Genomic DNA, 25,175 nt, shown 5'->3' with positions numbered 1-25,175 from the left:
CGGAGCGGTGGTCACCTCACCACCGGAGCGGTGGTCACCTCACCACCGGAGCGGTGGTCACCTCACCACCGAAAATCCAAACTATGAATAGGCCTTTAGGGAGACGCCCGAGAGGCATCCTAACCTGATGCCCGAACCACCTAAGCTGGCTCCTTTTCTCCTAGCCCGAACCAAACTGGGATATAAAAACACTAATAAACAGCTTACATTTTGGAAAAGTGAAAAACGGGTGTCGGACGGTGCATATGCCTTTATGCAAATTCAGATCAACTGAGGAGAACCGGACAGAACAGACAGGTTTTGAAGACAGAAGTTTCATTATTTATATGTAGGCTATATTGACTATTGTTTTGTTTTGCTGTGTAAACATAATACTAATAGCAATATATATTATAATTTTTTCAGAAGTAGTAGGCCTAGTTTTGAGTAAACGGATCTTTAGCAACAGATCACACTCTTACAAAACACACCACTTCAGCCCTATTTAAACTTTGGCTATTTGAAAATAGAAAATATACAAGATTACAATACGTCACGTTGTGGGAGTGTAGATCTGCTATTTTCAAAATATTTTAATACATTTGGATACCTTGTGATTGTGAATGGGACATTCTGCATAATGACCACTTATGGGTGGCCATGCAATTCAAAAAATATTAATACAATACAATTTTCAATCAATCAATCATGATTGAGTACTTTTACTATTTTCTACATTACAGTATAGTAGTGATACCTTTATTTCAGTTTTTCCAACACCAGAGGAAGTGCAACAAACCATGTAGGCTACAACCCAGATTCGGCACGAACAAGGGACTAAATTAATTTCGCTCCTATGCCACCAAAATGTGGAACGCCCTACCAACAGTCATTAAGACATGTGAATCCCTTGACTCCTTCAAAACCGCTCTCAAAGGGCACCTACGGATGGCTGCAATTCGAAACTGGCCCTCGTAAAATCTGAATCCCTCCACACCGCCCTCCCCTTTTTCCCCTCACTGTATATGTTTCTTTTCCCTTTTTACCTCCTTTATGATGAATTCCTGTTCTGTTCTTTGACTATATAGAAGTGTCTATTTGTACGTCTCTAAATGTTTTGATGAATTGAACAAGGTGGACCCTCTTGTAAACAAGTGTAATGCTTAATTGGGTCGTCCACTCACAGTTAACAGTCTTTGTATTGAGTTTGTGCTTGAAATGTAGCCTACTGTAATTCTGCAAACTGTTAATAAATATTTCAATCAATCAATCATGGAAGGAAATAGCCATGTCCTACCTTTGCCACGGAGGTTTGACGACAGGACGACCAGCTGTGAGGGCAACAGTCCACAAGCCAACGAGGACTGCCACAGATACCATGGCTAGAACGGCAGCGAATACATACCATTTGTTAACATGGCAGCTACGTTTTCCCATGGTTTCAGTGGCACAGCTAGGACGGTACACACACACACAATCACCTGAAGAAGCACTTGGTTTAAAATAGCTAAAACATGAAATATAAACCAACTAAAAAAGTTACATTCTAACAACACTTGCTATAAACGTCCAACACTGAAAGTACAGGAAAGTACAGGTGCGCCACGACTATAAACTGTAGCCTGTAGGCCTACTCAAATCTGACTGTTCACTCTATGTTTCCCTATCTCTGCACTGAGCTACAACAACACGCATCACTAGCGCTATGTAAATCATGTATTGGCGCAGAATATCTCCCATGGGTTGGGTTGGTCCGTTGGTGAGAAGATTAATGATGACAGTCGGTTTAAGAGATAAGGATAGTAATGAATTAACCACAGTCCACAGCAGCGTTTTATTGGGCTGTTAAGATAGACACGTAGCCTAGTTAAAACACTCACCGTAACAGGCAGGCGCAATGAAGTCAAAGAGTTTTGCACGCTGTTGTTTTACTCAACTTTGGCTAGCGGCCGGTGGCATGCACACTTTCTCTTTCGGGGGCTGCAGGGCTGCAGGCTGCTGCTCCAAAACATGACACACTTAAACTGTGCCATGTTTCCCCAATTTGTTTTCGGCTTCGGCTGGATGATGGATCTTTCTTTCCAAAACAGCAGCAGCAGCAGCACTGGTTGGTTCTCACTTCTCACAGAAGTGGGGTTCGGATTGTTAGTTTTGCCAGAGAATAAGCAACCATGAGGCAGCAGGCAGGTCTATAAAACAAGCCAAAAACAAGCGACTCAACAGACAAGTGGCTTTTGGGGCTTGGGCACCTGCTGCCATTTTGCCTCAAAGTTATATTGTGAAACATAGACATCCAATAGGCCTACTACATTCTGGTGTGAAATGGCACAGCTATGAAGGCTATGTATGTATGTATGTATGTATGTATGTATGTATGTATGTATGTATGTATTTGGTTAAAATGGGTAAGGTTTTAAAAAAAAGGCAAAAGCATGCTCTGTTGCACTGGCCTAAAAGTGGGTCCTCTAAAACTGCTTCAACTTATGAGAATGTGTTTGGTTCATTAGCCACCAGATGGCATACCTTATAAGTATGTCTGTATGTATGTATGTATTTAAAAGGGGGGCTTTTTTGTAAAATCCCAGCCTACAATACCTTCATATATTTAAAATCCAAAGTAAGGTTACCAGTGAAGGGCAACCTGCCTATTCACTGGGGACTATGCAAGGCAGAGGCGTCCACCCCCCTGAGTCCAAGTTAGACTAGACCGCATGTATGTATGTATGTATGTATGTATGTATGTATGTATGTATGTATGAATCCATGTCCCTGTGTCTGTCCGAGCACGGAAAGCTGAAACTCTTTCATTTCTTGACGGTTTCGGATGTGGTGCGGCTCGCCGGAACCGGGCCGCTCCCCATGGCACGTTCCTGGGGGTCTGGATGTACCCCCCGGGGACCCCCACGGTACAGTTACACCGCTCACTTCACACAGGTGTGATTTTTTGAAAATGTCTTGAAAATCTTTGAAATGTTGGCAAAATGTCTACATTTTAATACAGCAATGCATTAAAATGGTGCTGGGAGTCTGGTGCAACGCACAGGTCCTGCATGAGCCTGGTGAGAGCAGGAGTGGATCTGGTGAGACGTAGGAGGGGCCCGGACAGGAGACAACCCACAGAGCCTAGTCCTAGTCCATGCGCCAGAAGTGTACCTCCCAGCCCTGTAGTTCTGGAGTAGTTTGTGTGGCCCTGGTTTTGCCCTAGTGGGACTGATCGAGGGCATAGCTACTGGGACGTAAGTCGGGACTTGATCACCCCGGCTGGGTCGCCTGAGTGAGGGGTATGATGTTGGTAGACCCGAAACCCCGTTGACCTCAGGATACATCACTGAGGATACGTCCCAGGTGCATCCATGCAATGTATTTTTTAGTTGATATTAAAAAGAAATGTGCTTTATTTAAAAGCAAGTAGCCTACTCCAGTGCTTTAACTCAAGTAGCCTATACAAATTTAACAGAGCAACCTTCACTTAATAGTAATATTGAGCACTTTGTCCACCACTGCCCAAGATCCCCATATCGGTCCTTTACAACATTTATTTTTAATATCAATGCATCGCTGTATTATTTTCTAAAAGTATCAATAGTGAAAATAGAAGCTCAAATTCACTATATTTGAAAAGGAGCTCAAATGGTTAATTCATAATGTCAGAACAGGAACAGGGAAATAACTGGCATGTCATAGTGAATTGTATCACTAGGAGGAGCACTTCATTTTGGTTTCTACATTTGTAAATTTACAGTAAATCCAGTATAAATAGTGACACGACTTACAGTACTTCTGTATTCTGCAGCTGAGGCGACGTTATTGTTCCTGCAAAGGCAACTTCTACAAGCATTGAGCATTCTATAGTCATTGCTATTCAGAAACCAGGAAACCTGATGAACCTGCCAGCGCAATCTTTTTTTATTTCTGTTTTGTCAGGCTAATTCAGGTAAATCCTTCAGTTCAATCTGCAGCAGGTGTGGGTCCCGCTACTACTACAAAGGATTAGTTAGGCTATAGCATAATAACAGTTATAACAGCTAAACATGCTTTGTAAACATTTCATAATACAAGTCAAGTCTAATACTGTTCAGGAAGTAAAGTCAACAATTTTTTACACATATTGTATGTATAGTTAGTTACTAAATAGTAGCCTAATACTAGTAATAATATAGAATTAATCCATTTCGAGCGGGAACCCCTTTTGTTGTTACATACATTACGGTATGTTATAATTTAGCTATTGAAAAATAGCAGATCTACAAGCTCATAGCGCGGCACCGAGTGCCGCGCTATGAACTTGTAGGTCTGCTATTTTTGAAAAATTGTTAAAATGTGCCTCTAATCTTTCAGAAAATTGTCATGATTTAGAAGACATTTTTTTAAATTTCGACGTCAGGCCTAAATGGGTTAATATAATATATATAATGTAATATAATATATATGCCACTATGCAGTATATGCAATAAGTGGTCATCACTGCATTATAACAGTCATAATATGCTGCCCTATTGTGTCTCAGTAAGTAGTAGTGTTCTGAAAAAGGCATTAGAATGACATTGTTAGGTTTGCATATTTAACCCATTCGGGGGGCGGGAACCCCTTTTGGTGTTAGCATTATGTTATGCTTTAGCTATTGAAAAATAGCAGATCTACAAGCTCATAGCGCGCCACCGAGTGGCGCGCTATGAGCTTGTAGGTCTGCTATTTTTGAAAAATCAAAGAACGACTGACATTAGAAACATAGCTTTTTCAGAAAACTGTCTGGATGTAGAAGACATTTTTAGAATCTGATCTCAGGTCAGAATGGGTTTAGATATCGTCTCTGTTGGGTGGGATGGGAACCTCATATGTCCAAAATTGTTACTTTTCAGGATTCAAAAACAGCAAAGGTAGCAGATCTCAGCTCAAAACGTGTTGCAAGCCTGTGGATCTGCTACTTTTGAGGCTTTATTTTGACGCTGCAGTATGATCACGTACTGTAGGCCGTTTAATTCACGAAAAATCACCAAAAGTTAAAATATAGAGATAGGATCCTTTCTGCCAGACAGCAACGATACATACATCATTTAGTATGAACTAGGGAATGCGCATAAAGTTGTCTACAGATCGGTGCAGGTATAGGTTAAAAAATGAATTGGCCTGTTATAGCACCACCATGAGGCTGATGTGGGTTTTTTAAGTGGCATTTGTTCATGCCTAGTGGGAATGTGTGTGTGCATAATTTCACATAAATTGCACTCTGCATTCATTATTTGAGGCATTTTGTTCATAACGGACCAATCCTGCAAACTTTGGAAGGCAACCTTAGCCAATGGGGATGGAATATGGGGAAGCGTCCGTGTTGATCACCTGACTATGGTGTATACCGATTTGCGAGATGCATGGATGAAATATGGATGAGTAATGTACAGAAATGTGTTTTGCCAAAATCGGCCTCATGGTGGCGCTATAACAGGTCATTGTGGAAAAATTGGGGCAGAGGTTCGTCGTTGGCATCCAGTGAGCAGAGTTTGGCATCGACCGGGCCAACGGTGCCGGAGATTAGCTGTATGCAGACGGACGGACACACATGCAAAACATATTCTCCCCATGCCTTCGGCTGGTGGAGACAGTAGGCCTATCTCACAGCCCGCTTTCCACGCCCACTTCCGGTAAATAGTGGTGTAATTTAACATTAGCATTTACACGTTTTTTTCTCTGGAGAATCTAAGTACTTTTTCTAATGTAAAAATGTGACAGACCAATATTATTATGAAGCAAACAAGATGGTAAATCAGCTCGAACAGATAGAACAAACCTTACCTTGAGAAAACAAAAGTTGTAGACTTCTTAAATTACCTCTGTTAACATGTAGCGTCTATGGAGTGACGTCACGCTATCACCACTAACCCCGAAAGGGGGCGTATTAAGGGGGCGGGGAAATTCTGTGAGATAGGTTTATTAGCTTGCATGCACAGAAGATGGGTGGTCAATGGTATAATCCAAATACTGTAATAATAGAAAATAACGTGTGTTCTTCTCTTCAGTGGTAAAGAATATCATTCAACAACTCATCCATCTCTCTCTTCGAACTCCTGTCAAGTAAGGAGAGTCAGGACACTATGATGGACATCGATGCCATTGTAGACACAATCTGTAATGTCATCTATACCCTCACTGTTATTCTGGGAATCACAGGCAACTCTTTGGTGATATGGGTTGTCAGCTTCAAACTCAAGGTAGCCTATATGAAATCTTCACTTTAGAAATGCTATTCATGAATCTTTGGGGAATGGTAATTTCCTGAGGTTAAAATGAGTGCCACCTGGTGGACAGAAAGTGTTGTGCAGGTGCCAGAGAACAAGGACAAATGGTAACACTTTACAATAACGACATGTTATAACGCATTTATAAACATTTATAAGCCGTTTATAGATGAGTAATAATCATGAACAATCATTGTTGACATCCGTAAATGTTCACCTGAATATTTATAACTATGTTTAAACATCATTTATACGTTATTATAAGGTATTAGTAAGTAGTAAACTATTCACATAGTTATAAATGTTTAGGTAAACATTTACGGATGTCAACAAACAGTCAAACAGTCAGTTCATGATTATTACTCATCTACAAACTGCTTATAAATGTTTATAAATGCTTTATAACATGTCCTTATTGTAAAGTGTTAACAAATAAATAAATAAATAAATACATTTAGTTTTTTTGCAATTTTAATAAAAAAACAGATTTTCACGTTCTGGCACAGGAGGGTTGTGTATAGATGAAAACGGATGAAAACGTTTTGGCACCCATTTAATTCAGTCTCAGTAACATACACTAGGAAGCAAAATAAAGTTCTGCTTATGGTGAAGGCAGACTGTATAGGGAGGCTAATGAGTCTGCCTCACCACAAGCAGAACTTTTTTTCTTCTACCCACCTGTTTAATTGAAGAGTACCTGTTTGAGAAAGCCACTATGACTGAACCCAAGCAGCGCTTCCTTCTGTTTTAATAAAGTAGACTATTCATGAAATTCATCTAGATTAGTAATAAAATGTGCTTTGAAAAGTAGTACCATGATTTGTGTTAACTGATTAACTGCATTATTTTCTAAAAGCAGATGCACCTTCTATTCTTCTTCTTTTTCAATTGAGGGATTGCATACAGTATCTGATTTTGGAACAAAAATATAACTTTAAAGTGTCCCTTGCTGTAGTCTCCTCTACAATATTGTCTATCTCCTGCTTCCTCATTCATCTCCAGCCTACAGTGAACAACGTGTGGCTGGTGAACCTGGCCGTGGCTGACCTGATCTTTTGCTTCACGCGTGCCCTTTCTCTCGTCGAGGGAAGTTCTCTCATCAGCTGCAAGTTCAACGGCTTCTTCAAGTACGCCAACATGTTCTGCTCCGTCTTCCTGCTGGCTGTTATGAGCATTGACCGTGTGCTGTGTGTCTGGCTTCCCAAGTTGGCTCCCAAGTTGGCTCCCAATCGGAAATCCCCAGGAACCGTGCGAGCTGCAAGGGTGATATGCGCTTGCATCTGGCTGTTGGCATCCGCTTTGAGCGCTCCATACTTCCATTACCGGGAAGTGTACCTGGGGAGTAACAACGTGACCAAATGTAGAGCGCTTGTGAAAGGGTCAAACAACACAGACGAAGTCATCGTTCTAGCGTTGAATATAGTTCGCTTCTCGTGTGGCTTCCTGCTGCCTTTCATCGTCATCCTTCTCTGCTCCATCCTGACAGGCATTGGCATCAATGGCCTCGAGAAGACAGGCCTCGACAAGACACCTCGACGACTTCGCATCTTGGCGTCGCTGGTCATTGCTTTCTTTCTGTGCTGGGCGCCCTACCACTGCTTACAGTTGGTCAGTATGAGGGACAACAAAAGTCTTGTGGTCAAGATCGGGCTACAAGTGGCAAAGGCGTTGGCATACTTCAATAGCTGTGTGAACCCACTGCTCTTCTTCATTATGGGGGTGGACATGAAGGCCAAGTGCAGACAGAGCATAGCTGGGGTGTTCCGCACGGCGCTGGCTGACGATGAGGATACGAGAACATCTGGGGTGGATGGGGGATCATACACCCAATCCCACGCACTCTCAGTGGACAGCTGTACCAGGAAGGAAGCCCACACTGTGATGTGGATAGGGGGACACGTTCTCCCCGTGTCCCCTAGGGTAGGTACCCTCACAAAAACATGCAGTAATCCTGGTCTCTAAACAAACTGCCTCCCCCTGGCCAGCCGGGGCGCCTGATGGAGGGGAAAGGAACTGGTTGGAATAACGTGTTCCTTCCACGCGCTACGTCCAACCAGGGAAACTCCCCCCTGTCAGGTGTAAAGGAGCAACTTGGACACTCAGGCAGGAAGGAAGCATGAGTTCAAGTCCGTTGCTCTCCCCATGTCCCCCATATATGGGGACTAGGTTGGCAGAGGGTGTGTAGAGCCCAGGATCACATTAGATAATTGGCACAGGGGTGAAAAAATGGGTTACAAAATCGAGGGATAAAAATGTAGGAAAAAAAAGAAGGAAAGGCTTGCAATTGAGGCAAGGAAAATAGAAAGGATTCCAGCAAGCCCATATTCAAGCAATGCTAGCAGAGCAGTGACAGCCAAGGGTATTAACATCATCTTTTCTTCTTCTTCTTCTTTTTTTCTGTTTTGTGGATGTGTATGACTATGTGGATGTGTATGACTATGTGGATGTGTATGACTATGTGGATGTGTATGACTATGTGGATGTGTATGACTATGTGGATGTGTCTGTGCTGGAAATGACAATGCGAGTTTCTTCTTCAGGAATTAAAGCTCATAATTATTTGAATCTTATCTCTATTTTAAACTATGTATGGTAGAGTATTTTAACACAATATATAGAAATAGACCCTGCATGGTGACTGGTGAGAGAGATTGAGACAAATACTGCTAATTTAGTCTATGCCTGGTGAAGGGAGTTTCGTCCACCTACCAGAGTACAGTACATTCAACTGGAATGCTATAGTGCTGCTTTTATGGGCCACAGATTATGCGTTACAATGCCAGTTTGTAAATTATGTGAACAAGAAGCTGTCATGGTCTGTCGCTCTACAGGCCATGTCTCCACGTCAGCCACTCCCACTCTCCATTCCCTCTCTCAGTCCTTGTCACTCACCTGTTTCCACCCCCTCTTCAGCCCAAGAACACTTCTGCAATCACCCTGCTCCCTATAAGACTGGACTCATTCCACAAACACACTGTCAGTACATACATTGTTGTTCCAGTGATCTGCCTCGGACTTCTGGTTTGCTATTTTTGGTCTTCTAAACGGTATCTTGGATTTGTATAACTTTTGGGCTTCCTGAATTTACGCATTTATGCTTCTGTAAGTGTTGCATTTTTGGACTTCTGAGTTTATGCATTTATGCTTCTGAAGGTGTTGCATTTTTGGACTTCCTGAGATTTATCTCGTTGCTCCTGAAGTATTGCATTTTTGGATTTCCAGATATATTATATTACATTTTGCATTTGACTATTTACTTTGGCTATTTGCTTCTCTGCTTTAATAAATACGTTTATTTAAGACTATTCTGCGTTTGTCTTTGCACTTGGGTTCAGTCCTTCACTGCGAACCGTGACAGAAGCTGCTGTTTTTCTATATAGACATACATACTGTAGACTTGTAGAGGTATCAACAGCCAGAGTAATGAAAGAAGAAAAAAGGGGATATGATCTTTGTAAGAGCCACTGTTCTTGAGGAACCATGATGGAGGTGGTGACAGGCTGTGGTGCGTCTGTCAGAGCCCTTACTTACTTACTGTCACATCACCAGAACCACATAGCTTAAAACCTACTCGTTGCCTAGCCTCGGAACCACAGGCGTTTTGTTTTCACTCATTGCCTAAACTGGAAGAAAAAGACTTGCTCTCTGCATAAAGTATTAAAGGACCACTTTTCAACTTCTCTTCCTATAATTGGTCCTCACTAATGTTCATGATAAAACACCACCATTTTTTCCTACTCAGTCTGTGTCTCATAGGAAGGCTGTGGGCAGTTCAGAAACCCGTCCACCAGTGACATCATCGATGGTGAATCCAAGCTAATAGAAACGGCAGGCTTTCTTTTCCTGAAAAGTTGCAATGCAAAAGTTGAAGCCATCGATCTCACGATAATAAAAATCTAAATATATTTTAAAACAAATCTTGTTTAAAAAAAACATCTGCCTAATGATGATGTCACTGGTGGACGGGTGTCCGAACTGCCCAAAGCCCTCCTATGAGACACAGACTGAGTAGGAAAAAATGGTTGTGTTTTATCATGAACATTAGTGAGGACCAATTATATGAAGATGTTGAAAAGTGGTGAAGTGGTCCTTTAAGGAAGACTCCTTTAGACAGACTAAAGAAAAAAGTATTTTTATCATGCCCATAGAGTGCTCTGTGCTCAAAGTGAGGGGTGCACGCAAACCGGGTGGTTTTAAACTCCACTGTCGCTTTCCCAAATGTGTGTGACCAAAATAGCAATTTAGGGGAAAGAGTGCCAACACGCCCATGACCACACCTCTAGGCACAAATACCGGTGTCGGCAAAAAAGATAGCGGGTGATGCTGGACAAATACCATTAAGGGACAGAGAAAGCTCCTATATTCGTAATTTTCGGGCAGCGGCTGAATTGCGGGCCGCGCTGCGGGTAAAGTCGGAGACGAAATTGGAGCCCCAAGCCTCGGGCTCAAGGTATTTTTTTGAGTGGTGTAAACCACTCCTACAACTGGCTTTTGTGTGCAGAAAAAAATGAGCATGGTTGCTATGTTCAAAATAATTTCTGACGTAATTAAATCACACCCGGGTGAACTGGATGACCGTAGCAACCATGGTCATTTTTTCTGCACAAAAAAAGCCAGTTGTGAAATCACATCCGGGTGTGATTTCATTACGTCAGATCAGAGCTGATCAGGCTATATAATACCTTACCTTATATAATACCTCACATCGGACGTCAGACATTACGTCAGACCACAGCTGATCATGCTATATAAAACCTTACACCACTCAGTTCACACGGGTGTGATTTTTTAAATAAAAGAAGGTAAAGGTTATCTAAATTGTAATTCTCTCTATCTATCTTTTCCAGCTGGCAGATACTAATAATAATAATACATACAGTTTATATAGCGCTTTTCAAGGTACTCAAAGTCGCTTTACAGAACAGGAAATAATAAAAATAAATATTAGAAAAATAAACTAGTTTAAAGGGTTAATAAAGGTTAAAAACTAGAAACCAAAAGGTAGACACAAAAGGTGTGTGTGTGCGTGTGCGTGTGTGTGTGTCTGTGTGTGTTTGGGGGGGGGGGGGGGGGGGGGTTATGTAGGGAAAGCAAGTCTGAAAAGGTGGGTTTTGAGTGTGCTTTTGAACATTTCGAAGCTGATGTGAGTTGGGAGTGAGTTCCACAGTGAAGGGCAACGCCCACGGCAAAGGCCCTGTCTCCACAAGTTCGCTTGTTGGAATTGTGGGGATCAAGTTGATTGGCAGTGCTTGACCTGAGGGAGTGGGTGGGGGGACATGGCGTTTGATGAGTTCAGAGAGGTAGCGGGGGGCCTGTATACAGTACGTCACACAGCCACAGGTCACATCATGGGGAGGAAACTGGAGCCAGAAGTTCGATGGAATCAATGCAATCAATGAGAGCCGGATGGACCAGCCCATGAACAAACACTATTTCTGAACAATTTCGAAAAACCAATTGGTACAGTCAGGAAAATAAAAGAAGAGATCATCAAACATTGTTTTCTGCTGTTTCATTTCGAGGCATCTAAAGAGCACAAAGTACCTTTCTGACTCTGCAGTAAGAACGGGCTGTTATCACGACACTGTCAATCAATGACAGCCTGACAAGGAAATCTCGTGATACTGCCGAATCTGAAACGATTCGCCTCAATAAAATTACATAAGTGTGCACTGTGCACAAAAACAAGTGAGCAAAAAACAACTTGTGATATGTCTTCAATATTTTCCTGAACTGTTTATTATGGCAAAGGCTGCATGCAGTCGTTCAAAAATAGTTTGTTCATAAACTGGTCCAGCTTAGCCTGGTTAACCACTCCCCCTTGAAAACGTTGAATTTCTTTCTGCAAAAAGAAATTAAATATTTTCAAGGAGGAGTGGTTAACCAGGCTACAGTAGGTCCAGCTTGCCCTCATTGACTGCAATATGCTTACTTCCTCCTCCATTTGCCAGACTAGTTCTGATCCCTGATTTTTTTCTTCTTTTACTTTATATACTAGTCTAATTAAGAACCTGACTAAATAAATGTAATTATGGTTTGCAGGATATGCAAACAAAGGATCAGGGTTAGAGTTCAACTTCATATGAATTTGTTATCGGCATACCTGTGGCATTATTATATTGTCTAGGGAAAGATAGTGGATGTATGTATTTATGGATGTAACTGTCATTTGGTTTGTATTGTGATGTGTTTTTAACTTCTCAAAAATATTAGGAGGAACTAATCAACATCAGCCAACATGTAGCTATTATTTCTCTATATATTTTAATTACAAAATAAAATAAAATAAGCCTATTAATGCTCAATGAGTCCAGTAAAATACTGTACCAGACAGAGACGTAATATGACAAATGATCAAAATCTATTTATTAAAATTTTACAAGAATAGAGACCACATTTCTGAAATTACAATCACTTAAAGTAAAGTAACTGCAGGTAAAGTTATTGACAATAATGCAAAAGGAGAATTCATTCAAATATTCCTGATAAAGGACTGGGCACAGAGGTGCAAATTGGACAATCAATAAGATTGTTTTTACAGGTACAAAAATGTACGGTTAACCACATGAACCCTATATCGGCCATATTCTGGGCATATCATAATAGGCAAAAATAGCAGATCTACAAGCTCAAAACGCATTACAACAAGCTACGTATGTTGTGAGCTTGTAGTCTAGATCTGCTATTTTCGGCAGAGATTTGTTGTGTGGGGGGAAAAAGCTAACCTGACTCCGCCAGATGGGGCAGCAGAGAGTACACTGGGGGGAACCCAGTGTACTCTCTGCTGCCCCATCTGGCGGAGTCAGGTTAGGAAAAAGCAGGGGAGGGGACCAAATACAAAGCCCTGCAGTCACTCCGGTCAACAAGGGTTAAGACCAATCTGAATACGTTAATTATGCAAATCAGGAATAAGAGGAAACATTCCATGGTTCCTTCATATTTACAGTACTGTGTTCACTTAGTTCTTCGTAATAAAAATACTTAGCTTTCAAGAAAATAAAGGCAGAACCAAATATGATTCAGTATGACTTTGAGAAGAAATAAAAGGTCAAACCAGAATATGTACGTATTTTGTAGCATTCTGAATAATAAATATACAAGTATGTATAAGTATGATAGTTGATACCCCTATACTAAATGTGTTTTAGGCTAGCTAGCAGAAGAAATAACTTTTATATAACTATTATATTTCCAAAAGGTCCGCTTTCAGAAATTGATAAACATCTTGATTGATTGATTTAGCTTTATTATTGGATTTATTTGGGAATGGATTTCAAAACCTCAATTCCTATGAAACCAAAATATGTAAAACATATCCATAATAATAATAATAATAATGCAGTATCAAAATTGATTTTATGTACAATTTCTTTTCCGAGGATACAGTTTAACAGTATATCCAGAGTAATATATTAACAATCTACATTAGGGCTCCGTATAATAAGATATTAACTTCTCTTTAGGCATCTCTTTAGCATGAAAACCCAAACAATGTTTTAAGAATGCATGACGGAGAAAGGTGTCAAGGCCATTTCAATAGGCCTGGGGGGTCAGTTTACTTTCAACTCAGTGAAACAAAAACAGGAACTCTTATTTTTATGCACAGCAAAATCCTTTGTTAACTCTAAAAATGTAAAAATGGAATCTTATTGTCACCCCTTTTGGTGTTAGCATTATGTTATGCTTTAGCTATTGAAAAATAGCAGATCTACAAGCTCATAGCGCGCCACCGAGTGGCGCGCTATGAGCTTGTAGGTCTGCTATTTTTTTTAAATTGAAGAACGACTGCCATAGAAACATAGCTTTTTCAGAAAACTGTCAGGATGTATAGAAGACATTTTTAGAATCTGATCTCAGGTCAAAATGGGTTAAACTAAGGATTTAAAGGGACTGTGTAGAACCTTCCTCAATGAAGTCAAATAAAATTGTAACCCAGACCTGAAGTCAGGCCTCCCTATGCTTTAGCCTCGGCCACAAACCACTCCAGAACGGCCAGTTTGTTCTCTGCCAGCCATTTAATGTTGGCATTGGTTCTCTCGATGGACTGCTCCACCGCCAAGGTCCCAGACCCGAAGCCATCTCCGCCCTCGTTGTCTGCCTTGAACTGTGTCAGCTATCAACAACAGAACAGATCACAAATCACTACTTCATCTATTCTGGAGGCCATCCTAAAAATACTACCTTTCTCACAAAATGGTCATCATTGACAATTTCCCTCATGAGTAACTGTGGTCCCTGTCACTGTCTACCCCCATTTCCTTCCACCTGACAACTGGGTTCCATTTGTAAAAAATAAACTGATCTACAAACTTGCGTCTACGATGCAATACTACACATTCATAATACACATTTTGACAATTTTAATTGGTTTCATGTGGTTGGCAACATGCATTCTTAAATTGTTAAGTTGTGATATTATAAACATGCAGTGAAATGTATTTGATATTTCGCCATACAAGTGAATGAGAATGACCAGAGTGGGGATATCAAAAGCAGTGATCTCAATTCTAAACATTGTTGACAACATTATTTCAAACAACTAACCTGTTGTAGCTCAAACTCAGTAGAAAACCTCTTGGTGACTCCATTGATAAGGTTGGAGAAGGAGAAAGAGCCACCACCATACCTATATGGAAGATAGATAGATAGATCAATAAAGTAGAACATACACTTAGTATATTATAACTAGGCATGTCCCGATACCGATACTTGTATCGGAACATATAGGTTATAGTTTGCTTGTTTTTTTATGCAAGGCTATAAAATATATTAGCCAACACCAACTCACTCTAACGTAGACAGTGTGTCTACGAAGGAGGTGGTGCATCTCTTTCCCTCCTGTATATGCCTTAGGATTACTCCCACAGTGTCAATTCTCACCGGCAGTTCCGGGCACTGTTATTATTATTACTTTTGAGTGGTGCAACCACTCCAAGGAACAGCTTTGTCCCTATGGGACTATGTGACTGTGTTACTATGTTTAGAGTACCAATAGGGGGTGCTGTTGCACCACTCGCTTCAGACTGGTATGATGATTTTTTTGTATTGTTTTACTTTCATTTAAAAAGAAAAAATGAAAAAGTAACACATTAGAAGAACAATACCATAGTATTGTAAATCTGTTAAAGACCTTCGGAGAATTTTCCGGTTACAAACTGAACATTCCAAAAAGTGTGTGTTTCCCTGTCAATAGTCTGGCCAAATCCATCCTTCCTGGTGCACTACCGTTTCAACTCTCCCAGAGTTTCAGATACTTAGGGGTTGTTATTTCCCACTCATTTGGCTCAATCCACAAGGATAACTACGGAAATCTTCTTGATAAAATTAAAACTGATGTTCAGAGATGGAATAAGTTGCCCCTCTCACTGGTGGGTCGCATCGAAAACAAAAAATGAACATTCTACCACGTTTTCTTTTTCAGACCCTCCCTCTTTTTTGCCCAAATCTTTTTTTAAGTCCCTAGATACTATTTTATCATCTTTCATCTGGGCTGGTAAATCACCTAGGATCCCAATATCGACCCTTCAGAGACCCAAACAAGACGACGGCTTCGCCCTCACCCAATATGCTATTTTACTACTGGGCTGCAAACTGGAACCAGTTTAGACAACATTTTGAGTTGAAACCACCATCAGTCCTCACCCCTATTTGTAATAATCACCTGTTTTTACCTTCCGCTTCTGACACGACCTACACTAAATGGAAGGAGAAGGGCCTAGTGTATTAGTACACCCACTGACCTCCTGCAATGGCGCGGCAGGACCAACCAGGAAGGCCCAGCAGAGAGAGAGAGTGCAGGGAGCGCGTATATCTTTTCTACGTCCGAGTATAGACATGGTAACGCCTTGTTGGCCTACCGACACAGCCGGTGTCTCCGAGGTGGAAGATACATGCTGGATAGTCTGCTGCGCGAGGTTACTCCGTGTGGGAAATAAATAAATAAATAATACAAGTACCATATATAATACAAGACAATGACAGCTTGGCACGCGCGACAGTAACTTTTATTTTTGTAGAAGAAGCAAACTAATATTGTTTATGCCGTTTATTTGTATACATGTGTACACTTGAAACATTATTGTACTGTAAAAAGGCCTCTTTTCCCTTGATCTTTATCTTTTTTAGTATAATAGTATTAGTTTACTATAATTAGATTAATACACAACACTAAAACACTTTAATTTAGAACACAGCCAAATCAAATCATAGTACATAGGCCTACGTGTTCAATCAATTATTCAATCAAAGCAAACGGCACAAACAATATTAGTTTGCCTCTTCTACAGAAATTAAAGTTACTGTCGCGTGTTGCCATTCTCTTGTACTTGTATTATTTCCCACCACGGAGTACCCTTGCATCTCGGTGGACAGGCAAGACGGGCAGTGTCGGTAGGCCAATCAGAGGCAGGCGGGGCGTTACCATGTCTATGCTCGGACGTAGAATAGATATAGAGCGTCGCAGTCCCGCCCCCTGGAGAGACCCGGAAAATAAATCCCCGTTCATTTTCCTCATAGACTTTTCAAAAAGTATTTATTTAAAGACGTTTACGCCGCGGACAAAGCCAACTCTTGTCGTGACAAATCATGACAATAAACACAATGTTTTGGGCCAAACAAAGAATTAGAAAGTAGAAAAAAACGGCAGGTTACAACACTTTTTTTGTTGTTTTTCTTCTTTGTAATTATTTGTTTGGTCCAAAATATTGTGTTTGTTGTCATGATTTGTCACGACTCGAGTTGGCTTCGTACGACGCTTAAAAGGTCTTTAAATAAATACTTTTTGAAAAGTCTATGAGGAAAATGAACGGGGATTCATTTCCTGGGCCTGGCGTCGTCATGAAAGAGGGCGGGACTGCGATGCTCTATATGCAGTGGGAGCGAGGTTAGGTTAGTACATTCAGACCACCATGTTGTTGTACTCACTCATTAAAGATATAGGCCCAGCGGGCCCTCATAAAGTCCCAGGCCAGAGACTGACCCACCACGTTGTTGGCGATGTACACTATGGTGGAGGTGGCATCCTGCTTGCGGATCATGGTTGGTTGCAGAGTGTACTCCAGATACCTGGAGAGGAGACAAGCAGCACAATGTCAGACATGCACTCGTACACTCACACAGTTAAGAACCCTTCCTTCCCGATGCCGATTCCGATGCTCATAACTTGCGCTTTGGTCAATACTGAGTACCGATACAGTGATGCCAGTGTGTAGTTTAACCCATTTTGACCTGAGATCAGATTCTAAAAATGTCTTCTACATCCTGACAGCTTTCTGAAAAAGCTATGTTTCTATGTCAGTGGTTCTTCGATTTTTCAAAAATAGCAGATCTACAAGCTCGTAGCGCGCCACTCGGTGGCGCGCTATGAGCTTGTAGATCTGCTATTTTTCAATAGCTAAAGCATAACATAATGCTAACACCAAAAGGGGTTCCCGCCCAGAATGGGTTTTAAACAAATCTAGGATAGTGGTGCTCCAGGGGGTGGGAGAATCTGGGTTCCTTGAGGGGGTTCCAAATAGACCCTAACACAGCGTTCCCCAATTAATTCTCCTCAAGGGCCATATTTTGACTAGGGAACCAGGCTGGGGGCCGAGTCCGCACGCGCGGAAAATTGGGTTTTTTATTTTTTCATTAATTAATTAAAAAAAAATCTCAACCAGTGGTCCGGGGACCACCAGTGGTCCTTGAGGGGGTGCCCAGTTTGACATGCATAGGCTACTGACCCCCATTTAATGCCATTTATATCTATTTTGGAAATTCTTCCAGGGGCCACAAGGGGGCGCTCCGCGGGCCGCAAATGGCCCGCGGGCCGCCTATTGGGGAACACTGCCCTAACAGGTCTGTAACTCTGATATTGTATATGATAGTCTCTCAAGACAGACTGTTGACTCAAGGATCGCTGTTTTCCCGTTATTTGCCGATGGGATCCTCAGATTGTTGACTTGATTGATATTATGAATATGTGTCACGGTTTGCAGGTGTTAGGACCCAAGTGCAGGAAACTCAAACAAAGGCAGGACAAGAAGATCACATAAACTTGACTTTACTTGGGAAATTACATAGGATAACAGAAGTACATACACTGAACATAAAACCTGACACTAACTTAAGATCCAGCACTGAACAAACACAAGGCAGAGTTTAAATAGTCACTGGAGCTCATCACCCAACCTGGCTCAGCTGGTCCCCACAGGTGATGGCACTCAGGGCAATCAGAGTTAGAGGAGCATGGCTTGGGAGAGACAGGAAAATCATGGACAAACGGAGGACGTGACCATCCATGACAATATGACCGGAAGCATTTGAAGATGCGAGCCACATGGCCAGACCGAGACTAGGTTTAGGCTTACGGTAGATTTAGTTTTAGGGTTAGGCCTTAGTTTTATAGGCTTAAATAGAGGTTTAGGTTTAAGTGCGCTAACCTGTTGCCCCCTGCTGCAATGGCGTTGCAGTACACAGTGGGACGCAGATTTGGATGGATCCTAGGAGGAAAGGTTATTTTAACCCATTTAGGCCTGACCTCAAAATTAAAAAAAAATCTTCTAAATCCTCCAGTTTTCTGAAATAAATATTTTCACGATTTTTCAAAAATAGCAGACCTACAAGCTCGTAGAAAATCAGGCCTTCCGGTCTGATCTTCGGATATGTTATAGAGCTTCTCTAGACGCACGCGTGGAACTGTAGTACGTCCCCGGGCGACCTTTCTAGTCGACGTAGGCGCGCGCGAACGTCAAACCTTTGCTTCTGTAGAAAATAGCACTCGGTGCCACTTGTAGGTCTGCTATTTTTCAAAAATAGCAGACCTACAAGCGGGAAATATTGAGAACCACTGATAGAGAAACATGAGGTTTTTCATTTTCACCATTTTTCAAAAATAGCAGACCTACAAGCGGGAAATATTGAGAACCACTGATAGAGAAACATGAGGTTTTTCAAAAATAGCAGACCTACAAGTTCACAGCGCGGCACTCGGTGCCACTTGTAGGTCCGCTAGCCTATTTTTCAAAAGCTAAAGTATAACATAATGCTTAGTTAAAACACCAAAAGGGGTTCCCGCCCAGAATGGGTTAAAGTAGGGATAGTAATGAAAGCACACGCCTACTTCTATACACGTGGAATCACCTGGTACTTCTCTTTAACTGACGTAGTAAAAGTATCAGTGAGGCGCTTAGCTGGAAGAGCTAGGGCATCCTTAAAGATGGAGTGCCACAATTTTTGTATTTTTCAAGTTGTTCACGTGTCTATGAGGTGACAGTACTTCATTAGACACCCTGGAGTCGTTTTTATGTGCAATGGTTTCTTCCTGGAGGCTGAACCCTTGACAGTCAAACGGGCCAATGAAATAAACAGTAATATAGTGACATCACACTATCAGCCCCTCCCCTAACCCCTCCCCCTTTATCATACAACTACAGCTGTGGGTGTGGCTTCAGTTTAGGTGGATCACCACCCATCACCACCCAAGAGGCAAACTTAATGAACTGGTGGGCGTGTCCACATAAAAGCAAGATTTTAACAAATACTGTACACTTTTTGGAAAAAGTTCTTCCTCCTTATATTGTAATAATACCCGATGATCATGTTTTAGGGTGGAAAAAAATCATGGCACTCCATCTTTAAACTGTATGTTGAACTACACAAACATATTTATGCACACGTCTACAATATGTTTAGATTTGTGAGACGCACGCACACACACACGCGCACAAACACGCGCACGCACGCACGCACGCACACACTTACTTACTTACTTACTTACTTACTTACTTACTTACTTACTTGCTGATGGTTGTCCATCGAATCCAATGATGACGTCCACTTATGTCCTTAACGGTGAGTTCTTTGGTGGCTAAAGAGTCCAATCCTGGAATTACATGTTTTATTGCAGGTGGGGCATGGGTAGGTTTTAGTGGTGGTACTGGCAGTCATGGGTGTGTTCCTCCTGTGTCTCTGTTGCCTCTGTTGCTGTCTTCTGACACACACACACACACACACACACACAGGAAGTCAGAGAAACTAGAGAAGAACTACAGAGTAATTTGGCAGTGAAATTCAGAACAGCGCCACAGCCCATCCACACCCACTCTGTGGCCAGATATAGATATTACATGGGCAGTGAGATGAATGGAGGCCTCTGCCTCTCCCCTCCTCTGCTCTCCTCTCTTTTTCATTGAACAGACCAAACACAAAACACAACATGTTCATTAATGTTATTCTTCACACACTAGACATATTGTTCATATTAAGAGCATGCCGAATCCAATGGCGCCGGTCTGGGCTTTCCACGACGTTTGCAAAGGTCAAAGGTCCGCCAAAAGACTGCCTCTCCTCTCCCTCCTCTCCTCTCCTCTCCACAGAAGTGTGAAATACACAAAACAAACCTTTAAAACATGTTCCCTAACCCTATTCTTCGCACACTCTTCATATTTAGAGCGTGCCGAATCCAATGGAGCCGGTCTGGGCTTTCCACGACGTTTACAAAGGTCAAAGGTCAGCCACGCTGACCTTTGGGCCAAATGCCTTACAAATGGGGTGAAGGATATTTTTAAAAATACCCAACACCCCCGAATATCCATATTCAGGACATGACGAATAAAATGGAGTTGGTCTCGATTTTGTGGGACTCTTACAAGCGTCCGATAAAGGGAACTACACTGCAACGCTAGGCCTCGGGTCAGATTTGAGGTTCCCGAGGTTGCAGAAAAAAACACAGACCATCACGACGATCGGCTCGTCGCGCGATCGCAGAGGTGTTCGGCCCATCCCGAACAGAGTTACGATCGTCGGCGTAGGCGCGCGTGTACGTAAAACCTTTGCTTCACTAGAACGCCACGACGGTGAGGCCTTCCGGTCAGATTTTCGGATATGTTATAGAGCTCCCGGAGACGCACGTGTGGATCTATAGAACGTCCTCGGGCGACCTTTCTAGGAGGCGCGGTCTCGTTTCACTTTTTCAGCCTGGATGCAGTTAGAGTCTATGTGTCTATGAGGTCTCCTATGCACACAGCCAAAGTGAAGGACGTTTTGTACGACTGTCGGAGGCATACGTCCGAGACACCGAACCGTTTGTCTCGGCTAGCTCTCCGACATATCCGAACGTCGGACCGTGATGTTTTATCGTTGGCGCGTTGTCGCGCGTCAAAGTGACTTTCACGACTTTTCTCGCTAACTTAGGCCTCTGTCAAACCTAAGCCCCGCCTTCCCCCATTTTTTAAGACCCGCCTCTTTCAAACCTAAGCCCCGCCTCCCCTTTTTTCCCCCGGCTGATTTGTGGGAGTTGTTTATTCAAATGCAGGGGCGTGGTGTGCATTTGCATAAACCACCCCCACAAAGTAGTCGAAACCACGCCCACTAATTTGCATAAACCACCCCCACAAAGTAGTCAGAACCACTCCCCTTCATTTGCATAAACCCCTCCCACAAAGTAGTCGAAACCACGCCCATCAAATTTGCATAAACCACTCCCACAAAGTAGTCGGAACCACTCCCCTTCATTTGCATTAACCACCCCCACAAAGTAGTCAAAACCACGCCCATCAAATTTGCATAAACCGTTCCCACAAAGTAGTCGAAACCACGCCCTTCATTTGCATGAACCACCCCCACAAAGTAGTCAAAACCACGGCCATCAAATTTGCATAAACCGTTCCCACAAAGTAGTCGAAACCACGCCCTTCATTTGCATGAACCACCCCCACAAAGTAGTCGAAACCACGCCCATCAAATTTGCATAAACCGTTCCCACAAAGTAGTCGAAACCACGCCCATCAAATTTGCATAAACCACTCCCACAAAGTAGTCGGAACCACTCCCCTTCATTTGCATTAACCACCCCCACAAAGTAGTCAAAACCACGCCCATCAAATTTGCATAAACCGTTCCCACAAAGTAGTCGAAACCACGCCCATCAAATTTGCATAAACCACTCCCACAAAGTAGTCGGAACCACTCCCCTTCATTTGCATTAACCACCCCCACAAAGTAGTCAAAACCACGCCCATCAAATTTGCATAAACCGTTCCCACAAAGTAGTCGAAACCACGCCCTTCATTTGCATGAACCACCCCCACAAAGTAGTCAAAACCACGCCCATCAAATTTGCATAAACCGTTCCCACAAAGTAGTCGAAACCACGCCCATCAAATTTGCATAAACCACTCCCACAAAGTAGTCGGAACCACTCCCCTTCATTTGCATTAACCACCCCCACAAAGTAGTCAAAACCACGGCCATCAAATTTGCATAAACCGTTCCCACAAAGTAGTCGAAACCACGCCCTTCATTTGCATGAACCACCCCCACAAAGTTGTCAAAACCACGCCCATCAAATTTTGCATAAACCGTTCCCACAAAGTAGTCGAAACCACGCCCTTCATTTGCATGAACCACCCCCACAAAGTAGTCGAAACCACGCCCATCAAATTTGCATAAACCGTTCCCACAAAGTAGTCGAAACCACGCCCTTCATTTGCATGAACCACCCCCACAAAGTAGTCGAAACCACGCCCATCAAATTTGCATAACCCACTCCCACAAAGTAGTCTGAACCAATTTGCATAAACCGTTCCCACAAAGTAGTCGAAACCACGCCCTTCATTTGCATACCACGCCCCTTCATTTGCATACCACGCCCCTTCATTTGCATACCACACCCCTTAATTTGCATACCACACCCCTTCATTTGCATAAACCAATCCCACAGCCAATCCCACAAAGTAGCCGAAACACGCTCTTAATTTGCATACCACGCCCCTTCATTTGCATACCACGCCCCTTCATTTGCATAAGCCAATCCCACAAAGTAGTCGAAACACGCCCTTCATTTGCATACCACTCCTCTTCATTTGCATAAGCCTATCCCACAAAGTAGCCGGAACCACACCCCTTCATTTGCATACCACGCCACTCCCACAAAGTAGCCGAAACCACTCCCCTTCATTTGCATACCACACCACTCCCACAAAGTAGCCGAAACCATGCCCCTTAATTTGCATACCACACCCCTTCGTTTGCATAAGCACTCCCACAAAGTAGCTTGAACCACCCCCTTCATTTGTATAACTACAAAGTAGTCAAAACCACACCCACAAAGCAGGTGGGACGCAGCCCACTAATTTGCATAAGCAAAATGTGAGGTGTGTGTGTGTGTGTGTGTGTGTGTGTGTGTGTGTGTGTGTAGTAGTAGTAGTAGTAGTAGTAGTAGTAGTAGAAGTAATGATGCCTGATCTTCTGACATCCATAGTTGGTTGACTGGATGGAGTTGTCCTCACCTGGAGAGAAATGCCCCCGGAAATATGATCCATCCATCCATGTATGTATGTATGTATGTATGTATGTATGTATGTATGTATGTATGTATGTATGTATGTATGTATGTATTTATTTATTTATTTATTTATTTATTTATTTATTTATTTATTTATTTATTTATTTATTCATTCATTCATTCATTCATTCATTCATTCATTCATTCATTCATTCATTCATTCATTCATTCATTCATTCCCCCCGGAAATAAATAAATAAACAAGGATAATCATCCATCCATGTGTGACTATTGTTTGACACACATCATGTCATGTCATGTCATGTCATGTCATGTCATGTCAATCTATAGCAAGAGGTGGAGGGGGGGGGGGGGCGCCAAAGCATATTTTAGACTGATTCAGTATTGACCATATTAAGCCAGGTATCACGGCAGACAGCACTAATATAATAAACAAACGTGAATGGAGCACTGCTGCCAACATAGTACATGCATAGTGGCCATACTGGCATACTCACCATAGCCTGGTCAAGGTTTCCCCCTGGTGGACGTGTCATTTCCAACTAAGGGCTAATAAACTAATAAACTAATAAACTAATAAACTAAGGGCTAATAATATATACTATTCTCTGCCTATCGGGACGTAACTCGGACGGCGCGTCTTAAATACATTTCAATTGTACATTTAGTTGACAAAAAGGTAAAGTGTGATTTATTTTGATTTATCCTCAAGACTGGTCCTGATACTGGTCTGAGGTCTGAGACTCGGTCCGAATCTGTTGTGACCGTGTGAGTCAGGCAAAGAGTGATTCATATGATAGTTGTCTAAAAAGTAAAGAGTGGATTTATTTTGGATTTATCCTCAATCCTCTGTCCGAGGTCACGAATCTTGACTTGTCGCGAACCAGCGTGTCGTGGCACTGTAAGCGACTGACAGAACCACTGAGCCACCGTGGAATACTCTGAGCCAAGGATTGAGGGTATATTTATCGTCTTGTTTTTTTTTGGAAAATGCAGGAATCTAACCAGCACACTAGCTAGTTAGAAATATCAATGTCTACTTATATGAATGCATATAAGATATACAAGTCAATGCATTCCACCAAAGATCCCTCACGTGACGTTAGGGTAGAGTTGGTTTAACAGTACTTGTGAGGACTCTCTCTCTCACACACACACACCAGAGACTGGCAGCTGATTGGCTCATTCAGGGTTGCCAGGTTGGTGGCTGTCAGGTTGTCTAATGCCTGCTGCATTGTGTGTGTGTGTGTGTGTGTGTGTGTGTGAACCAGCTACACTGGCATTTAAACACATTCATAGAATGACAGCATACATACACACACACACACACACACACACACACACACACACACACACACACACACACAGAGGCATTGCCTAAAACACATTAAAACACTCAAACATTCCAGGTGACTAAAATGTGACTAAATGAAAACTATTCAAGGGACTGAAATGAGTTTGCTGCCAAAAACACAACACTGCATGATGTCTCCTCCGTTCTTTATTTCCCCAGAGAGCAGACAGACAGACAGAGAGAGAGTCAGTCGGTCAGACACTCAGCGAGTCACTCGATTGAGTTTACAAACACACAAGTTGTGTGTTTGTAAATAATCAGACCCACCGTTTCATTAGAGGATGTTCAGGTGGGGGTGAAGAGGCCGGAGGTCAAGAGGTCAACA

General features: G+C 42.3%; 3 protein-coding genes across 3 annotated transcripts in view; 1 reads left to right on the top strand and 2 right to left on the bottom strand.

The window, feature by feature from the left end:
* Nucleotides 1-2,238, bottom strand: part of LOC306923254 (aminopeptidase N-like) — a gene marked incomplete at both ends in the record, with an annotated part of 44,217 nt that extends 41,979 nt beyond the window's left edge. The window contains one exon of the mRNA XM_079501287.1: nt 2,229-2,238. Coding sequence (XP_079357413.1) covers nt 2,229-2,238 — 10 coding nt within the window. The remainder of the gene's footprint in view (nt 1-2,228) is intronic.
* Nucleotides 2,239-6,068: 3,830 nt separating this feature from the next.
* LOC306923253 (C3a anaphylatoxin chemotactic receptor-like) lies at nt 6,069-9,162 on the top strand (the record flags this gene model as incomplete). Its single annotated transcript, XM_079501286.1, has 3 exons — nt 6,069-6,185; nt 7,215-8,132; nt 9,091-9,162. 3 exons carry the CDS (start codon nt 6,069-6,071, stop codon nt 9,160-9,162), a joined length of 1,107 nt encoding a protein of 368 aa, XP_079357412.1.
* Nucleotides 9,163-13,982: 4,820 nt separating this feature from the next.
* On the bottom strand, nt 13,983-20,041 carry LOC306922809 (aminopeptidase N-like). The gene is made up of 4 exons (XM_079500647.1): nt 19,989-20,041; nt 17,136-17,276; nt 14,757-14,838; nt 13,983-14,325 (listed from the first exon to the last, which is right to left on the bottom strand). The coding sequence occupies exons 2-4, from the start codon at nt 17,246-17,248 to the stop codon at nt 14,167-14,169; spliced, it is 354 nt and encodes a 117-aa protein (XP_079356773.1). The 5' UTR covers nt 17,249-17,276; nt 19,989-20,041; the 3' UTR covers nt 13,983-14,166.
* Nucleotides 20,042-25,175: the final 5,134 nt, after the last annotated feature.

Source organism: Electrona antarctica, assembly GCF_951216825.1.
Source record: "Electrona antarctica genome assembly, chromosome: 5".
NCBI classification, from domain to species: domain Eukaryota; kingdom Metazoa; phylum Chordata; class Actinopteri; order Myctophiformes; family Myctophidae; genus Electrona; species Electrona antarctica.
Note: the sequence above shows the minus strand (reverse complement) of the source record. Positions and strands in the feature narration are given on the sequence as shown.

Excerpts from the sequence above, each read along its gene's own strand:
- LOC306922809 (XM_079500647.1), bottom strand. The coding sequence starts at position 17,248 with ATGATCCGCAAGCAGGATGCCACCTCCACCATAGTGTACATCGCCAAC. Across the intron at positions 14,839-17,135 it reads TGGGCCTATATCTTTAATGA|GTATGGTGGTGGCTCTTTCT; the intron begins GTGAGTACAACA and ends TCTTCCATATAG. Across the intron at positions 14,326-14,756 it reads CTGAGTTTGAGCTACAACAG|CTGACACAGTTCAAGGCAGA; the intron begins GTTAGTTGTTTG and ends TGTTGTTGATAG.